Source organism: Neomonachus schauinslandi, chromosome 12, assembly GCF_002201575.2.
Source record: "Neomonachus schauinslandi chromosome 12, ASM220157v2, whole genome shotgun sequence".
Taxonomy (NCBI): domain Eukaryota; kingdom Metazoa; phylum Chordata; class Mammalia; order Carnivora; family Phocidae; genus Neomonachus; species Neomonachus schauinslandi.
This window is the reverse complement of record NC_058414.1, coordinates 48,316,769-48,336,848: the sequence shown is the minus strand read 5'-3', so window position 1 is coordinate 48,336,848 and position 20,080 is coordinate 48,316,769. Positions and strand designations below refer to the sequence as shown.

At 38.0% G+C, this 20,080-nt stretch overlaps 1 protein-coding gene across 1 annotated transcript in view; it reads left to right on the top strand.

Annotated features, from left to right (window-relative positions):
- Positions 1-20,080, top strand: part of CRPPA (CDP-L-ribitol pyrophosphorylase A) — a 310,974-nt gene that overhangs the window by 107,545 nt on the left and 183,349 nt on the right. Inside the window, exon 5 of the mRNA XM_021689627.2 lies at positions 3,316-3,361. Coding sequence (XP_021545302.1) covers positions 3,316-3,361 — 46 coding nt within the window. The remainder of the gene's footprint in view (positions 1-3,315; positions 3,362-20,080) is intronic.

Genomic DNA, 20,080 nt, shown 5'->3' with positions numbered 1-20,080 from the left:
TGGGATTGAGTCCTGCATCGGGCTCCCTGCTCAGCGGGGAGCCTGCTTCTCCTTCTGTCTGTCACTCCCCCTGCTTGTGCATGCTCTCTCTCTCTGACAAATAAATAAAATCTTAAAAAAAACAAAAACAAAATAACCTCCCTTCCTTTAAATCTCAAAAATACAGTGTGGTAACATTGTTTCTTTTAAGAGATTTTCATCTAGTCTAGAGGAAAGAGATATTTTCTAGATAGACCTAATTGATGAAATGGAAATAAAACAGATACATCCCCAAATCTAAATTTGTGTCTAATAAACATACTATATTTTGTAAAATTTAATTTTTTCTGACTTCTAATTATTAGAGCTACATACTCATTTTCTTACGAGTTAAAAGATAGGAAAAATGGGGACTAAGTGTTGTCTGATTCACGTAAGATGGTGGCCAACTGAAGGAGGCTCTGAAAAGTCTGTTACTATATTGTCAACACAGAGTGACACAGGTAGGTGTGATAGTGTGTGGAACCCACCTTGAGGCAGCTGAGGGAGGCCTGGCCTCAGAGTCAGAAACTCAGAGTTTCTGACTTTCAGGTTTCTCTTGTATTGAATATTATTTTCTTTTAGTTGCACACTTGACTCAGATGAACTATTACACAGGAGCACAAAGAAAAGAGACAAAAATTGAGCTTAACTAGGTGAGGGGCAAATGTGGGGCCCTGAGCATTTGTCTTGAGGTGGCTTCTGAGCCTCTACTGAGCAATATGAAAATAAGTGAGTCAGAGGATGGAGGGCTCTCTTCCATCACTAAAGGGTTGAATTTTTTTTTTAAGTTAACAAATTTTCATAACGTATTGTGCAAGGTCCAAGGAAAACTACAGATCATACTGACAGAAGGAAATCAACTTCGAACTGATTTAATAAACTTTTGAAAATTAAGAAAAATAAGGAAAGGGCAGCCCATATAACTGTAAAAGTTTGACAGAAAAAGTGTAACTCATCAGTTCAGAATTGCAACATTTTCCAGTACTGTTCCCTTTGAAGTACGTTAACTGTTTCAATTAGGAAAAAAAAATAAAGCTATTTTTAAACGCAGTACTTTAACAGTTTGTGAGAAACATTTTGTACTTAATTTTTCTTAGATCCGTGTTTGGTGAGAAGTGGGTTGAAGTATTAAATAAGGCTTTATGTGGAAGATATTAGTAAACAATAAAAAAAAAGCTTTAATCTGTGTGTAATAGGTATCCACAACCTACAAGAAAAAGTAGACAAAAGGAAATTTAGTAGTCTTTCCTGATTATACAGTTAATCATAATAGTGGAGAAAGGACCTTTAGCTGATTCTAATAGGTAACTTAACCAAGAGTGATTGCAATGTAAAACTGTTTAGTCTTGCAGGAATGCTAGAAAAGGGATTTTAGGAGTTGAGACCAATTTTTCCTTAACTTAAAAAAATTCGTCATTAAGATATCTTTGGGCATAGAAAGTAGAAGTTACTTTTCCAGTTGCTCTATTGTGATTTTGAATGCAGTTTCATTCCTCAAAGCCAAAAGGAATACAAAATGAATAACGGTAATTAGGCCTCTTCCCATTTCAGTTCTGAGTTTACCCTATACAGCAGAAAATTATTAAAGAAAAACACTATTTTCTCATTTGAATTACAAGTATTGAAGCCTGATTTTGGTGATCTAGTTAACTTTGGGTTTTTGAGCAAAAAGAAGAAAATCTTTGATGGAATTTTTACAGGAAGATTTTTCTACGAAAATACTGTTTCCACAGGTTAAGGAATTTTACTTATTCTTTTCATTGCTCTCTCCCCAAAACTTAGAACAGGACCTAGAACAGAGTAGTTATTTCATAAATATGTTTTGAATGAATGAATGAGATCAGTATATTGTTTAATTTGGTGAAATACATAGCATGGACCTTTCAATGTCTGTTTTCTATTTTCTGTCCAGATACTGGAATTTCACTGTGGATCAGTAACTATAGTACTAGTTTTGGTTGGCATATACTTGTTTTGTCAGTCATATAACAATGTCATATGTGACTTCAATAGTTTAGTTGAAGGCTCAAGCAATTTTCTATCTATTTTTTTTTTTTTAAGATTTATTTATTAGAGCACGGGAGTGGGGAGGGGCAGAGGGAGAGAGAGATCGAGAGAGAGAGTCTCAAGCAGACTCTGCCCTGAGGGCAGAGCCCAACGGGGGCGTAGGCGGCAGCTTGATCTCATGACCCTGATATCATGACCTGAGCCAAAACCAAGAGTCAGATGCTTAACTGACTGAGCCACCCAGGCACCCCAATTTTCTGTCTGTCTTACATGTTAGGTATTACTTGAATTGTCGATTGTAGGGTGATGTTTTGCACCAGCCAGGATAAAGGCATAGCAGGGGAATCTAATTTTGGGTAGAAGTGCCCTGAGCAACTTGAGCCAAACAAAGTTTTTGTATAAGTCTAGTTATGAGATAGTCTGAAGGGGAAAAAATATGAATTATAGGCACAGAAATGTACTCACTTGGTAAGTACTTTTCAAAGTGGGTTTTTAGACCACTTTCATCATAATCATCTTGGCACTTTAATGATGAACCAACTCCTAAACTTATAGTACTTATTAATACAATGCATTATTTTTTAGGTTTTTCAGTTCTGACATAAGAACTGATTCTGCATTGCCAAACACCTGACATATTCTGTACTTGAGCTCACAGGATATGTTGTGGGAAATATCTGCCCTAGGACTATGTCAGGTTACAATTAGAAGGAGGATGCATGATCTTCATGAAAGATAATGATTGTTCTTATGTACATGAAGGTATCCTCTAGTCCCTGTCGGATCCATGTATTAATAAAAAACTTGAAAGGTGAACCTTATCTACATAAAGATATCTACTTCCTTCAATTGAGAAGGAAGTCCCTCTTGATGTGCATTAATCTTTGAGAATTACCTTATTTTAACTAAGAATGCAATTTAGTGATTTTTGTTACACATACTTTTCCTTCCTTACAACATAAAACTTTACTATTAAACAGTAATAACCAGTAGTACTAGTACTTTTATTTAAACACTACCACATTATCTGTGAAATAATACTTATATTAATAAGAGTTTGATAACCACGGCCACATAATATCTCAATTTATGATCCCAAAACCAGTATTCAGCAATTTGCAGAAATAAAATGTATCTGAACTTGCTAATGTTGTTATAATTTAGAAATTGTCAGTACTATGTGTTTATAGTTTCTCCAAAATAAATCATTTCCTTTGGGGCATAATTTTATTGCTCTCACATTCCTTCCTACTCTGTTAAGTCTAATGAGGTTTGTTTGTCCTTTAGGTGACCTACAAACGAGATCTGTATGCAGCGGAATCGATTATTAAGGGTATGTTTGGCCTTGTGACTGTCAGTTCCTGTGTTTCAAAAATGTAAGCCAGTTCAGAATTTCTCATGACATTTTAAATCCCAGAATTCTCAGAAGTATAAATGTCTGCAGGCCACAGAGGTCTGTGATTTGTGTTTTTTTTTTTTTGAAAATAATTACATTTTGTGTTTGCTGCTTGTGAAATGTCACTTATTACTTATGTCACATTGGTTTTAATTTTTATAAAGGAAATAATTTATGAAAAGTATGGGACACTGACACTATTAGAAGTAAAAACCGATTTTAAGAGGCCTTGTCACCCACCCCCCACCCCCATAACACTGCCATATCAGTACATGATATAGCATCTTTCATATGAAGGTATTTTTCCCCCATATATAGAAATAAGACTAGACGATGTGTTAAATTCCTTTTCAATCTTGACAATGATTGCAATTTTGTTTTGTAGTTTAGATACTGCATGTGTAATAACCCCTTTATCATTGTTTTCCATCTTTAGGCCTCACAGCTACACAGAGGTAGCTTATGTAATAATCAACAAATATTTGTCATTGTGCTTAACACTGTACTAGGAATGTAATGATGATGCACAGGGGACATTGATTGCCTATTTTTGCAGCCTCCGTCATTTCAATCAGGGTTTCTGAACCTCAGCACCCTTGGTATTTTAGTCTAGGTAATTCTTTGTTACAGAGACTGTTTTGTCCATTGTACATTGTTGAGCAGTGTGCCTGGCCTATATTCACTAGATGCCAGAAACACTGGTCCCTCCCTCCCTCCGTCCCCATTGATGTGACATCAGAAACACTGTTAAAACTTGTGGTCCTGGCAAAAATTACAGCGTCGATCCTGAACCAAGTATGGGGCTTCACAATCTGTTACTGACACCTTTGAAATAGATGAAGGGTAGATCTGTGTGCTCAGGTTTTGACTGAGAGGTGAACTTGGAATTCAGACTTGGAAGTTGAAGAAAATGTTGAGTCTGAACTCTGAATGCATCAATTTGTTAAATAGGTTTCCCCCCAAAGTTTGAATAATCAATTGGCTTCACATTCACAAAACAAATCTTTTCTCTGGTCATGACATTGTATATTTGTAGTCTATCCTCAAGGTTTTTGTCCTTCAAGAATATTGTGTTGCAAACCATTAATGTACCATAATTTATACATTTGTGTATCCGTGCATGTAAACAGATGATCTATAGCTATAAATCAAAATGTTGGCATGTATTTACACATCAGCCAGGCATTGTGTAAACATGACTGTGGAGAAGTTGGCTAAACCATGATGTGGTTGGTTACGTTCTCAGCAGAAGGAAATAGAAAACTAGTCTGGTTTCCATACACAGTCATACCTTTGTTACCTAGGTACAATGGACAAGACCTATTTTGTGAGTAGTTGGTAAGGGCTCCTACTGAGAATTGCGCACATTATATTTGCCTACAATTTATCAGAGCAGGCTTCTTATAAAGTAAAAGCCTGCATTTTAACTGTACTTGTAATGACTATAGTTTTGGAAATTGTATACAGAGAGGGAACTGTTTTTCTTCTGTAACATGTTTTAGTGTGCTATTTTTATTTTTAAGCATTTAAAAAGTATTCTTTTGTTATCAGGGAAAGTAATCTGACTGGATATAAATGGCTGATCAGTCATCTCCAAAAATTTCCTTATGCTCTAGGGTTTGCACTTCTAATAACTTCCCAGGAGATTGTGATGTTGATCATATTCTTGGAGGGCCACTCCTCTGGGGCCTTCCCACTCTCAATGTGGGCCTCTAGATAAACAGCATGGTGATTACCTGAGAGCCTGAATGCAGGATGTGTGGCTCCACCACATTAAATCAGAATATGCATTTTAGGCAAAACTCTGGCTGATGAGTTTGTATGTTAAATTTTGGAAACATTCCTCTAGGCTGTTCTTCAGTATTTCACAGCTCCTTTCTTTTTAGATAATATTTTTATTGCATTAAGGACTCTTACTGTGCTTTATCAGCTCCAAATGCTTGTTTGCTTACCTGGGATTGCTACCTGCCTCTGTGATGTGCACTAATGCTATCTCTGAGGCCTGATAGAAACAACACTAGGCATAGGCAAATGAACACCCTTGGATTTTTTAAAAATTAAATTACAAAATAAAATATATATAGCAGATTGTCTGAGCTAGGTATTTACCAGTTTGCCTGTTCCTAGTAAATGTTCAAAGTATTTTTCTAGGCACTACTGTAACACAGTATTTATTGGGTACTTACTTTGTGTCAGACATTGTGTTATATGTATCATCTCGTGCTTCTCCAAGAACTTAATGATGTTGGTCATGTCACCGTGTCCATATTATTGGATCATCAAGGGTTCTAAGCAATTACTGATTTAAGAAGGATAGAAAATAAATTTTTAACTACAAGTTTCTGTCTTTGGTAGTTACCTCTTTTTACAGCTATTACCTCTTTTTTTCCTTAAGCAGAGATTGTTTAGATTGCCTTCTCTGAAATCCTTGACCTATATATGTTTTGAAATTCAGAATATTTATATTTTCAGAAGTTAATGCAGTACATAACATATTAAGTCACATCACCAGTGGGATTAAGGACCTTGCAACGTAATGAAAATTATAATGCATGAATGTTTACATTCAGTACAGGAATAAAGACTGTAGAACCTCTAGTCCAAGTTCAGGTCTGATTTTACCACCAAATTTATATATGAAAACAATTATTAAATTTTCTATTTGGATTTCAACGTTGCCCATTAACTTGGTGTGAACCTCTTTTAGATTGATTCAGTGAACTTGAGATGATGTCGTCTTGCTCTTTCTTTTGTTTTTATTTTTTGTAGTATCTAACATTGAGTTTAATGGAATGTAGTTGTGTGTTGTAGGGTACAGCTACATTTTTTTCCTTAGAGTTGAAAAAAATTTAAATTATGGGGAGAGGTGGCTCTTTTCTCTCGCGACACCACTTTACCTGCTCCTAAGAGACTCATATTGTGACCCAATGTACCTATTCTTATATAAACTTTTTTCTCAGAGATGATATAAAATTGGGTATATATACTTTTGTCAAAGTTTAAAACCAGGATTGGGAGCCCATGGCATTCATGCCAGTTGTTTTATTTATTTAAAATTTTTTTTTTTTTTTTTAGTTTTCTTCAGACAATTATTTTTGTTTTAATTTTATTATTTTATGTTAGTCACCATACAATACATCATTAGTTTTTGATGTAGTATTCCACGATCCATTGTTTTCGTATAACACCCAGCGCTCCATGCTAATACCCATCACCAGGCTAGCCCATCCCCCCACCCCCTCCCCTCTAGAACCCTCAGTTTGTTTCTCAGAGTCCATAGTCTCTCATGTTCATCTCCCCCTCCGATTCTTCCCCCCTTCATTTTTCCCTTCCTTGTCCTAATGTCCTCCATGCTATTCCTTATGTTCCACAAATAAGTGAAACCATATGATAATTGACTTTCTCTGCTTGACTTATTTCACTTAGCATAATCTCCTCCAGTCCCATCCATGTTGTTGTAAAAGTTGGGTATTCATCCTTTCTAATGGCTGAGTAATATTCCATTGTATATATGGACCACATCTTCTTTATCCATTTGTCTGTTGAAGGGCATCTCGGCTCTTTCCACAGTTTGGCTGTTGCGGACATTGCTGCTATGAACATTGGGGTGCATATGGCCCTCCTTTTCACTACATCTGTGTCTTTGGGGTAAATACCCAGGAGTGCAATTGCTGGGTCATAGGGTAGCTCTATTTTTAATTTTTTGAGGCACCTCCACACTGTTTTCCAAAGTGGCTGTACCAACTTGCATTCCCATCAACAGTGTAAGAGGGTCCCCTTTCTCCACAACCTCTCCAACATTTGTTGTTTCTTTCCCTGTCCATTTTTGCCATTCTAACTGGTATAAGGTGGTATCTCAATGTGGTTTTGATTTGAATTTCCCTGATATGCCAGTTGTTTTAAATAGGTTACCCTCATCTTTTTACTATAATGTTGTAACAGACATAATACAACTCTCATTTTGAAGATGGGTAAACTGTGGTTTAGATTCATTACTTTTCTCTTGGTCCTACAGTAAGAGCAAGATGCACAATTTAAACCCAGGTCTCTCTTGTCTTGAAGCCTGACTTCACTCTGGGACATGGCCGCTTGGCACCTCTGAGTCATAAGCTACTCAAGTTGACTGCTGTACTGGGTGCTAGACTCATTAGTGCTCTTCTAGTCAGTACAGCCAATGGTTGGTGAAGTTCAGCCTACCCAGCTCTGATTCTGTTGGCTTAAAACTCTCTCTCCATCTGGCCTGCTGAAGAGTGAGCACACAGTTGTGACCGGATGTATTCTTTTACGGTGCTGTGCTAACCACATGGTATAATCTTCTAGAGAGTGTGGGAGAAACATAACTGACCTCGCAGATTTCTGGACATGCCCAGAGAATGAGCAACAATTAAAACTCAAAATCATAGATTCAGAATGATGGGTTGGCTACTGTTTAGTTTTCTTCTTTGTTAATTCTGGTAGTTAAAGGCTTATCCAGCCATAGCAGTTTTTCCTTTACCAGGATAAAGCTTCTTTTCATCCTGTGATCTGAGTGCTTCATATTCTGTAAGTGGTCCTTTCTGAGTTGCTTTTTCACTTGAATGCCAAGTAGTGCTGGTCAACAAATTTTATTCTCATGAAAGTATTTTCTTGTTTCGATATTTTAAGACTCTACAAAGCATATCCTTGATAAATGTCTTGCATGTGCCTTTTGTTCCGCAAATTTACTTGTCACTGGAACGGCATGTATGTTTGATGAATCTTAATGTTCGTTCAAGTCCGTATCTTTTGTTTAGTATGGGAATTTTGATGTAACTAACTTTAGGCACGCTTTTGACTAAAGTCCCCAAGTTGTGGTATCCAGCAAGTGTCAAAATCTGACTTCTCTTTTCGTGTTTTTGTTTTTTATTTTATTTTGTTTTTATTTTTTTAAAGATTTTATTTATTTATTTATTTATTTATTTATTTATTTATGAGAGACAGAGAGAGAGCGAGAGAGGCAGAAGGAGAAGCAGGCTCCCCAAGGAGCAGGGAGCCTGATGTGGGACCCAATCCCAGGACCCCGGGATCATGACCTGAGCCGAAGGCAGATGCTTAACCATCTGAGCCACCCAGGTGTCCCTCTTTTCGTGTTTTTAGATAAGTCTTATTTTGAAGCTGAATTTATTTTAGCATCAGTATATTTATATGGATTTCCATCTATAGTGAAGTATTTGATAATAGGAAATGTGTATATAAAGTAGTCTTATATTCACACAGTTGTCTGCATTGGAAAAGGTACAGTTAATCGCAAATTAACTATGAGGTAAAACAAAGCATTTTTTTTTTTAAGTTTCAAATTCCATTTAACTTACAGTGTAATATTAGTTTCAGGTGTACAATAGAGGGATTCAACACTTCCATATATCATCTGGTGCTCATCACAAGTGTGCTCCTTAATCCTTATCATTTATTTCACCTATTCCTCCATCCCCCTCCCTGCTAGTAACCACGGTTCTCTATAATTAAAAGTCTGTTTCTTGGTTTATCTCAAACTTTTTGCCTTTGTTCATCTGTTTTGGTTCTTAAATTCCACATATGAGTGAAATCATATGGTATTTGTCTTTCTCTGTCTTATTTCAATTAGCATTATACTGTCTAGCTCCATCCACGTCCTTGCAAATGGCAAGATTTCATTCTTTTTACAGCTAAGTAACATTCTATTGTATATATACTACATCTTTATTCATTCATCAATGGATGGACACTTGGGCTTTTCCCATAGTTTGCCTATTGTAGTTAATACTGCTGTAAACATAAGTGTGCACGTATCTTTTTGGATTAATGTTTTTGGACTCTTTGCATAAATACCCAGTAGCGCCATTGTTGAATCATAGGGTAGTTTGATTTTTAACTTTTTAAGAACCTCCATACTATTTTCCAGTGTGGCTGCACCAGTTTGCATTTCCACCAACAGGGCAAGAGGGGTTCCCCTTTCTCCATATCCTCGCCAAAACTTGTTGTTTCTTGTGTTGTTGATTTTAGCCATTCTGACAGATGTGAGGTGATACCTCATTGTGGCTTTGATTTGCATTTTCCTAATGATGAGCGATATTGAGCATCTTTTCATGTGTCTATTGGCTGGCTATCTGGATGTCTCTTTTGGAGAACTGTATGTTCATGTCTTTTGCCCATTTTTTAATTGGGTTATTTATTTATTTTTTATAAGTTCTTTATATATATTGCATACTAACTCTTTATCAGATATGTCATTTGAAAATTTCTTCTTCTATTCTTTAGGTTAACTTTTAATTTGGTTGAATTTTTTCTTTGCTGTGCAGAAGCTTTTTATCTTAAGTCCCAATAGTTTATTTTTGCTTTTGTTTCCCCTGCCTCAGGAGAATATGCCCAGAAAAATGTTGCTACAGCCAGTGTCAAAGAGGTTAGTGCCTGTGTTTTCTTCTAGGATTTTTATGGTTTCAGGTCTCACATTTATGTCTGTGATCCATTTTGAATTTATTTTTGTGTATGGTGTAAGAAAGTGGTCAGGTTTCATTCTTTTGCATGTTGCTGTCCAGTTTTCCCAACATGATTTGTTGAAGAGACTGTCTTTTCCTCATTGGATATTCTTTCCTGCTTTGTTGAAGATTAATTGACCATGTAATCATGGGTTTATTTCTGGGTTTTCTGTTCTGTTGCTGTATATGTCTCTTTTTTGTGCCACTACCATACGGCTTTGATGACTACAACTTGAAGTTGGAATTGTGATCCTTCCATCTTTGCTTTTCTTTTTCAAGATTGCTTTGTCTATTTGGGGTCTTTTGTGGTTCCATACACATTTTAGGATTGTTTGTTCCAGCTCTGTGAAAACTGCTGTTGGTATTTTGATAGGAATTGCATTAAATATGTAGATTGCCTTGGGTAACATAGACATTTTAACAGTATTTGCTCTTCCAACCCATGAACATGGAATGCCATTCCATTTGTTTGTGTCATCTTGAATTTCTTTTATCAGTGTTTTACAGTTTTCAGAGTACAGATCTTTCCCCTCTTTGGTTAGGTTTATTCCTAGATATCTTATTATTTGGGGTGGAATTATAAATTGCCTTTAAAAAAATTCTCTTTGTGCTGCTTCATTATTGGTGTATAGAAATGCAGCAGAGTTTTGCACATTGCTTTTGTATCCTGTAATTTTACTGAATGCATTTATCAGTTCTGGCAGTTTTTTTGTGGAGTTTTTAGGGATTTCTGTATATATGGTACCATGTCGTCTGCAAATAGTGTAAGTTTTACTTCTTCCTTACGAATTTGGATTCCTTTTATTTCTTTTTTTTTGTCTGGTTGCTGTGGTTAAGACTTCCGGTACTATGTGGAATAAAAGTGGTGAGAGGGGACATCCCTGTCTTATTCCCAGTGTTCGGGGAAAACTCAGTTTTTTACCACTAAGGATTATATTGGCAGGGCACCTGGGTGGCTCAGTTGGTTAAGCATCTGCCTTCGGCTCAGGTCATGATCTTGAGGTCCTGGGATTGAGCCTCGCATCGGGCTCCCTGCTCAGCAGAGAGCCTGCCTCTCTTTCTCCCTCGGCTGCTCCCCCGGCTTGTGCTCTCTCTGTCTCTCTTTGTGTCAAATAAATAAATAAATCTTTTTTTTTTTTTTAAAGATTTTATTTATCTGTTTACAGAGAGAGACACATAGAGAGAGGGAACACAAGCAGGGGGAGTGGGAGAAGGAGAAGCAGGCTTCCCGCTGAGCTAGGAGCCCCATGTGGGGCTCGATCCCAGGAGTCTGGGATCGTGACCTGAGCCAAAGGCAGATGCTTAACGACTGAGGCACCCAGGTGCCCCTAAATAAATAAATCTTAAAAAAAAATGATATTGGCTGTGGATTTTTCATAAATGGCTTTATTATGTTGAGGTATGTTCCCTCTAAGCCTATTTTTTTAGGGTTTTTATTATAAATGGATGTTGTAGTTTGTCAAATGCTTTTTCAGCATCTATTGAAATGATTATAGGGTTCTAATCCTTTCTCCTATTGATGTGATATATCACATTAATTGATCTGTGATTATGAAACCACCTTTGCAACACAGGAATAAATAACACTTGATCATGGCGAATACTTTTTTTAATGTATTGCTGGATTCTTTGCTAGCATTTTGCCGAGACTTTTTGTTTCTATGTTCATCAGGGATGTTGGCCTATACTTCTTTGTTTTTTCTTTTTTTTAAAAATTTTATTATGTTATGTTAGTCACCATACATTACATCATTAGTTTTTGATGTAGTGATCCACGATCAGTTGTTTTCGTATAACACCCAGTGCTCCATGCAGTACGTGCCCTCCTTAATACCCATCACCGGGCTAACCAATCCCCCCTCCCCCCTCCCCTCTAAAACCCTGTTTGTTTCTCAGAGTCCATAGTCTCTCATGGTTCATCTCTTCCTCCAATTCCCCCCCCTCATTTTTCCCTTCCTTCTCCTAATGTCCTCCATGTTATTCCTTATGTTCCACAAATAAGTGAAACCATATGATAATTGACTTTCTCTGCTTGACTTATTTCACTTAGCATAATCTCCTCCAGTCCCATCCATGTTGATGTAAAAGTTGGGTATTCATCCTTTCTGATGGCTGAGTAATATCCCATTGTATATATGGACCACATCTTCTTTATCCATTCATCTGTTGAAGGGCATCTCAGCTCTTTCCACAGTTTGGCTATTGCGGACATTGCTGCTATGAACATTGGGGTGCATATGGCCCTTCTTTTCACTACATCTGTGTCTTTGGGGTAAATACCCAGGAGTGCAATTGCTGGGTCGTAGGGTAGCTCTATTTTTAAATTTTTGAGGCACTTCCACACTGTTTTCCAAAGTGGCTGTACCAACTTGCATTCCCAGCAACAGTGTAAGAGGGTTCCCCTTTTCCCACAACCTCTCCAACATTTGTTGTTTCTTTCCCTGTCCATTTTTGCCATTCTAACTGGTATAAGGTGGTATCTCAATGTGGTTTTGATTTGCATTTCCCTGATGGCTAATGATGATGAACATTTTTTCATGTGTCTGTTAGCCATTTGTATGTCTTCTTCAGAGAAGTGTCTTTTCATATCTTCTGCCCCCTTTTTGACTTGATTATTTGTTTTTTGGGTGTTGAGTTTGAGAAGTTCTTTATAGATCTTGGATACCAGCCCTTTATCTGTAGTGTCATTTGCAAATATCTTGTCCCATTCTGTGGGTTGCCTCTTTGTTTTGTTGACTGTTTCCTTTGCTGTGCAGAAGCTTTTTATCTTAATGAAGTCCCAAAAGTTCATTTTTGCTTTTGTTTCACTAGCTTTTGGAGATGTATCTTGAAAGAAGTTGCTGGGGCCGATGTCAGAGAGGTTACTGCCTATGTTCTCCTCTAGGATTTTGATGGATTCCTGTCTCACATTGAGGTCTTTCATCCACTTTGAGTTTATCTTTGTGAATGGTATTAGAGAATGGTCGAGTTTCATTCTTCTGCATGTGGCTGTCCAATTTTCCCAGCACCATTTATTGAAGAGACTGTCTTTTTTCTATTGCATGTTTTTTCCTGCTTTGTCAAAGATTATTTGACCATAGAGTTGAGGGTCCATATCTGGGTTCTCTATTCTGTTCCATTGGTCTGTATGTCTGTTTTTGTGCCAGTACCATGCTGTCTTGGTGATTACTGCTTTGTAATAGAGCTTGAAATCGGGCAATGTGATGCCCCCAGCTTTGTTTTTCTTTTTCAACATCTCCTTGGCGATTCGGGGTCTTTTCTGATTCCATACAAATTTTAGGATTGTTTGTTCCAGCACTTTGAAAAATGTCATTGGAATTTTGATCGGGATGGCGTTGAAGGTATAGATTGCTCTGGATAGCATAGACATTTTAACAATGTTTATTCTTCCGATCCCTGAGCATGGAATATTTTTCCATCTTTTTGTGTCTTCTTCAATTTCTTTCATGAGTGTTTTGTAGTTCCTAGAGTATAGATCCTTTACCTCTTTGGTTAGGTTTATTCCAAGGTATCTTATGGTTTTCGGTGCTATTGTAAATGGAATCGTTTCTTTAATTTCTCTTTCTACAGTTGCGTTGTTAGTGTATAAGAAAGCAACTGATTTCTGTGCATTGATTTTGTATCCTGCCACATTACTGAATTGCTGGATGAGTTCTAGTAATTTGGGGGTGGAGTCCTTTGGGTTTTCCACATAAAGTATCATGTCATCTGCGAAAAGAGAGAGTTTGACTTCTTCTTTGCCAATTTGAATACCTTTTATTTCTTTTGGTTGTCTGATTGCTGTTGCTAGGACTTCTAGTACTATGTTGAACAACAGTGGTGAGAGTGGGCACCCTTGACATGTTCCTGATCTTAAGGGAAAGGCTCTCAGCTTTTCCCCATTGAGGATGGTATTTGCTGTGGGTTTTTCATAGATGGATTTCATGAGCTTGAGGAATGTTCCCTCTATCCCTATACTCTGGAGAGTTTTAATCAGGAAAGGATGTTGTATTTTGTCAAATGCTTTTTCTGCATCAATTGAGAGGACCATATGGTTCTTCTCCCTCCTCTTATTAATGTGTTCTATCACATTGATTGATTTGCGAATGTTGAACCACCCTTGCATCCCGGGGATAAATCCCACTTGGTCGTGGTGGATGATCCTTTTAATGTCTTGTTGGATCCTATTAGTTAGGATTTTGTTGAGGATTTTGGAATCCACATTCATCAGGGATATTGGTCTGAAATTCTCCTTTTTGATGGGGTCTTTGCCTGGTTTGGGGATTAAGGTAATGCTGGCCTCATAGAATGAGTTTGGAAGTTTTCCTTCTGTTTCTATTTTTTGAAACAGCTTCAGTAGAATAGGTATTATTTCTTCTTTGAATGTTTGGTAGAATTCTCCAGGGAATCCATCAGGCCCTAGACTTTTGTTTTTTGGGAGGTTTTTGATCACGGCTTCAATCTCGTTACTGGTTATTGGCCTATTCAGGTTGTCAATTTCTTCCTGTTTCAGTCTTGGCAGCTTATAGGTTTCCAGGAAGGCCTCCATTTCATCCAGATTGCTCAGTTTATTGGCATATAGTTGATAATAATTTCTAATAATTGTTTCTATTTCCTTGGTGTTGGTCGTGATCTCTCCCCTTTCATTCATAATTTTATTAATTTGGGTCCTTTCTCTCTTCTTTTGGATAAATCTGGCCAGTGGTTTATCAATCTTATTAATTCTTTCAAAGAACCAACTTCTAGTTTCGTTGATCTGATCTACTGTGTTTCTGGTTTCTAATTCATTGATTTCTGCTCTAATTTTAATTATTTCTCTTCTAATGTGTGGCTTAGGCGTTGTTTGTTGCTTTTTCTCTAGTTCTTTAAGGTGTAGAGTTAGTTGGTAATTTGGGATTTTTCTATGTTTTTGAGTGAGGCTTGGATGGCTATGTATTTCCCCCTTAGGACCGCCTTTGCAGTATTCCATAGGTTTTGGACCAATGTGTTTTCGTTCTCATTGATTTCCATGAATTGTTTAAGTTCTTCTTTGATTTCTTGGTTGACCCAAACATCCTTGAGCAGAGTGGTCTTTAGCTTCCAAGTGTTTGAATTTCTGCCAAATTTTTTCTTGTGATTGAGTTCCAGTTTTAGAGCATTGTGGTCTGAGAATATGCAGGGAATAATCTCAGTCTTTTGGTATCGGTTGAGACCTGACTTGTGACCCAGTATATGGTCTATTCTGGAGAAAGTTCCATGTGCGCTCGAGAAGAATGAGTATTCTGTTCTTTTAGGATGGAATGTTCTGTAAATATTTATGAGGTCCATCTGGTCCAATGTATCATTCAAAGCTCTTGTTTCCTTGTTGATTTTCTGCTTAGATGATCTGTCCATTGCTGAGAGTGGAGTATTGAGGTCTCCTACAATTAATGTATTGTTATCAATATGACTATTTTGGTTAACAGTTGGCTTATGTAGATGGCTGCTCCCATGTTGGGGCATAGATATTTACAGTTGTTAGATCTTCTTGTTGGATAGACCCTTTAAGAATGATATAGTGTCCTTCTGTGTCTCTAATTACAGACTTTAGTTTAAAATCTAATTTGTTTGATACAAGAATTGCTACCCCAGCTTTCTTTTGAGGTCTGCTGGCATGGAAGATAGATCTCCATCCCTTCACTTTCAGTCTGGATGTATCTTTAGGTTCAAAATGAGTCTCTTGTAGACAGCATATGGATGGGTCCTGTCTTTTTATCCAATCTGCAACCCTGTGCCATTTTATGGGAGCATTTAGGCCATTCACGTTGAGAGTGATTATTGAAAGATATGAATTGTCATCATGTTGCCTGTGAAGACGTTGTTTTTATAGATTGTCCCTGTACATTTCTGTTGTATATCCCTCTTGGGGTCTTTCTCCTTTTATAGAACCCCCCTTAATATTTCTTGCAGGGCCAGCTTAGTGGTCACATATTCTTTCAACTTCTGCTGGTCGTGCAAGCTCTGCATCTCTCCATCCATTCTAAATGAAAGCCTTGCTGGATAAAGTATTCTTGGCTGCATGTTCTTCTCATTTAGTACCCTGAATATGTCTTGCCAGGCCTTTCTGGCTTGCCAGGTCTTTCTGGATAGGTAGGACATTATTCTGATGTTCCTCCCTCTGTACCTAAGGAATCTCTTCCCCCTGACTGCGCTTAAGATGGTTTCCTTGGTTCTAAGATTTGCAAGTTTTACTATTACATGCCGGGGTGTTGGCCTGTTTTCCTTGATCTTAGGAGGGGTCCTCTCTGCCTCTAGGACTCGAATGTTTGTTTCATTCCCCAGATTAGGGAAGTTCTCAGCTACGATTTGCTCAAATACATCTTCTAGCCCTCTCTCTCTCTCCACTCCCTCCGGGATTCCAATTATTCTGACATTGGAACGCTTCATGGTGTCACTTATTTCTCTGATTCTATTTTCATGGATTCTGAGTTGTTTTTCCCTGGCCTCCTCTTTTCCCTTTTTATCTATTATATTGTCTTCCAGGTCGCTTATTCTCTCTTCTGTCTCAGTTACCCTAGCTGTTAGATTATCTAGATTGGATTGGATCTCATTGATAGCATTTTTAAGTTCTGCCAATTCAGCTTTCATTTCTGCCCTTAGAGACTCTATGTTGCCATTAATTGATTTCTCCATTCTAGCCATTGTCTTCACAATTGCTAGCCTGAATTCCATCTCCGACATGTTGGTTATATCTGCATCCATTTGTAAATCTGCAGCATAAGTCATAATCTCTGAGTCTTTCCTATTTTGGGGGCTCCTCCTCCTAGTCAGTCTGTTGATGGGTGTTTGAGGGAATGTATAGAGTCGAAATTATTGACCAGAACCCAAGCAAGATGCACCCGTTTTCTTGGGACCTTAGGGTTGCTGGCCTCTTGTTTTCCCAGCCTGTCTTCTGTGGGAGGGGCCTGCCGCGCTGTTACTCAGGCCACCCTGTTTGGGCGGAGTTGCCCTGCGCCCCTGTGGCGGGGGATGGGCTCAGCGGGAATCAGTCTTTGGTGCTTTTGTTCTCTGGCGCCTTTCCCTGGCGACTTTTGCATCTCTTCCGCGAGTCAGAGCAGAAGAGACCGTTTCCAACCCTCCAACTCAGAGCAGAGAGACCTCAGTCTGTTCTTCAGTGAGCCCTCCAGGCCACACTGTCTCGTTTCTGTCCGTGCTGCTATAAACTGCAGCGTCCTGGGTTGTGTGCCCCTCCGCAGCGCTCCCGGTCCTGCCTCCAGGTCGGGGCACCTCTCTGCCCTCTGTGCTTCTAAAACCACCAGGCGCTCCCAGTTTGGGCGCGTGTGCGGCTCCGCCTGCGGCTCGGGGATTCCACCTCGGGGGTTGCAGTTCACCGGTGGGACATGGCGCACTGGGTTTCCGTCTCAGAGGCTGCAGTTCGCGTCTGCGTGACTGTCACTCCGGTTTCTGTGGGGGGGGGGTGTTGCGGTTTGCGTGCGTGCGACCCCGCCGGTCTGGTTTTCCACCCCAGGGGCTGCCCTAAAGTCCTTTCCTGACGCTACCGGCCTGCGAGTCTGTGCCCCGACCGCAGCGCGCGAGGCTGTCACTCACCGGCGGTGTAGGATCCCCACGGCCAGGCACCCTCCCCTTGCCGTTTATCCTCTGATATCTGCCCGCAGAATCACGGCTCCCCGCTTCGTACCTCAAAACCAACTGCCTGCTATATTCTGTTTGTAGAGATCCAGATCTTCTTACGTCTCACGCTGGTTTCGTGGGTGCTCAGAGTGGTCTGGTAGATATCCAGCTCAATTCCGGGGACCAGTTGAAATAGGGTCCCCTACTCCTCCGCCATCTTTCCCCCCCATACTTCTTTTTTTAGTGGTTTCTTTATCTGGTTTGGTATCAAGATAATGCTGGCCTCACAGACTGAATTAAAAAGTTTTCCTTTTCTATTTGAATAGTTTGAGAAGAATAGGTATTAAATCTTTACATGTTTGGTAGAATTTGTCTGTGAAGCCATCTGGTCCTGGACTTTTGTTTGTTGGGAGTTTTTTTTAGTACTTACTGAATTTCTTTGCTGGTTATCAGTCTGTTCAAATTTGCTATTTCTTTTTCAGTTTTGGTAGTTTATATGTTTCTAGGAATTTATCCATTTCTTCCTGGTTGTCCATTTTGTTGGCATATAGATTTTCATAATATTCTCTTGTAATTGTTCATATTTCTGTGTTATTATTTTTCTGCTCATTTGTGACATTATTTGAGTCGTCTTTTTTTTTTTTTTTTTTTGGTAAGTCTGGCTGGAGAATTACCAATTTTACTGATTTTTTCCCTAAGAAACAGCTCTTGGCTTTATTGATCTGTTCTTTTTTTTAATTTTAGTTTCTATATCATTTATTTTTGCTCTAAACTTTATTATTTCCTTCCTTTGCTGGTTTTAGGTTTTGTTTGTTCTTTTTTTCCTAGGTTCTTTAGGTGGAAGGTTAGGCTTTTTGAGATTGTTCTTGCTTCTTGAGGTAGGCCTGTAATGCTATATACTTCTCTTTTAGAACTGTTTCTCCTGCATCCCCAAGGATTTGGACCATTGTGTTTTCATTTTCATTTGTTGCCATGTTCTTTTTAATTTCTTCTTTTATTTCCTGGTTGACCCATTCATTGTTTAGTAGCTTGTTATTTAACCTTCATGTATTGGTGGTCTTTCCAGATTTTTTTCTTGTGGTTAACTTCTAGTTTCCTATGTTGAGTTCAGAAAAGACGCATGGTGTGACTTCAGTCATCTTGAATTTGTGGAGACTTGTTTTGTGGCCTAATATGTGATCTAGTCTGGAAAATGTTCCATGTGCACTTGAATGTATATTCTGCTGTTTTAGGATGCAGTGTTTTGAATATATATGTATTTAATCCATCTGTTCAGTGTGTCATTCAAAGCCATTGTTTACTTGTTGGTTTTCTGTTTGGATGACCTGTCCATGGATGTCAATGAGGTGTTAAAGTCCCCTAGTATTATTGTATTATTATTGATTTGTTCCTTTATGTTTGTTATTATTAACTGTTTCATTATTTAGGAGCTCCTTTGTTGGGTACATAAATATTTACAATTGTTAGATCCTCTTGTTGGATTGTTTCCTTTATTGTTAGATGGTATCCTTCTCTGGCTGTTGTAATAGTCTTCATTTTAAAGTCTCTTCTGTCTGATACAGTGTTGTATCATTTTAGGTCTAAAGTGAGTCTCTTGTAGGTAGCATATCCATGGGTCTTGTTATTTTAATCCATCTTTGTGTCTTTTGATTGGAGCATTTAGTCCATTTACATTCAAAGTAATTATTGATATGTATTCATTTCCATTTTATTACTTGTGTTTTGTGGTTGTTCTTAAGGATTTTCTCTGATTCTTCCTTGTCTTTCTTTCATGGTATGTTTATTTTCTTTAATGATCTATTTGGATTTCTTTCTCTATATTCTTTGCATATTTATTAGTAGTTTTTGATATATGGTTACCATTAGATTTGTATATAATCTGTCCTGCATATAGTAGTCCATGTTAAGTTGGTGGTTGCTTAAGTTTGAAACCATTCTTTACTCCTTTCCTCCCCATGTTTTAGGTACACGTTGTCATATTTTACATCCTTTTATTTTGTGAATTTCTTGTCTGAGTTTTTTTTTACAGAAATACTCATTTTTACTGCTTTTGTGTTTCCTACCTTCATACTGTTACTTCTGGTTTCTCCTTCCCTTCAAAGAGTTCCCTTTAATATTTCTTACAGGAATGGTTTAGTGATCATGAGCTCATTTAATTGTGTTTTGTCTGGGAAACTCTTTATTTTTCTTCTGAATGATAGCCTTGCTGGATAGAGTATTCTTGGGTGCAGATTTTTCCCGTTCTGCATTTTGAATATATCATGCTACTCCCTTCTGGCTTGGAAAGTTTCTGCTGAAGAATTCCGTGGTAGCCTTGTGGCTTTTCCCTTGTATGTTACTGTCTTTTGTCTTGCTGCTTTTAAATATTTTCTTTATCATTATATTGTGCCAATTTAATTACAATATGTCTTGGTGTGGATCTGCTTTTGTTGATTTTGTTGGCAGTTATCTGTACATCCTGCATCTGGATATCTGTTACCTTCCCCAGATTAAGGAAGTTTTCAGCTATTATTTCTTCAAATAATTATTCTGCCCCCTATTCTCCTTTTCTTCTTGGACTATGGTAATACAGATGTTACTATGGTTAATGGAGTCACTGAGTTCCATAAGTCTA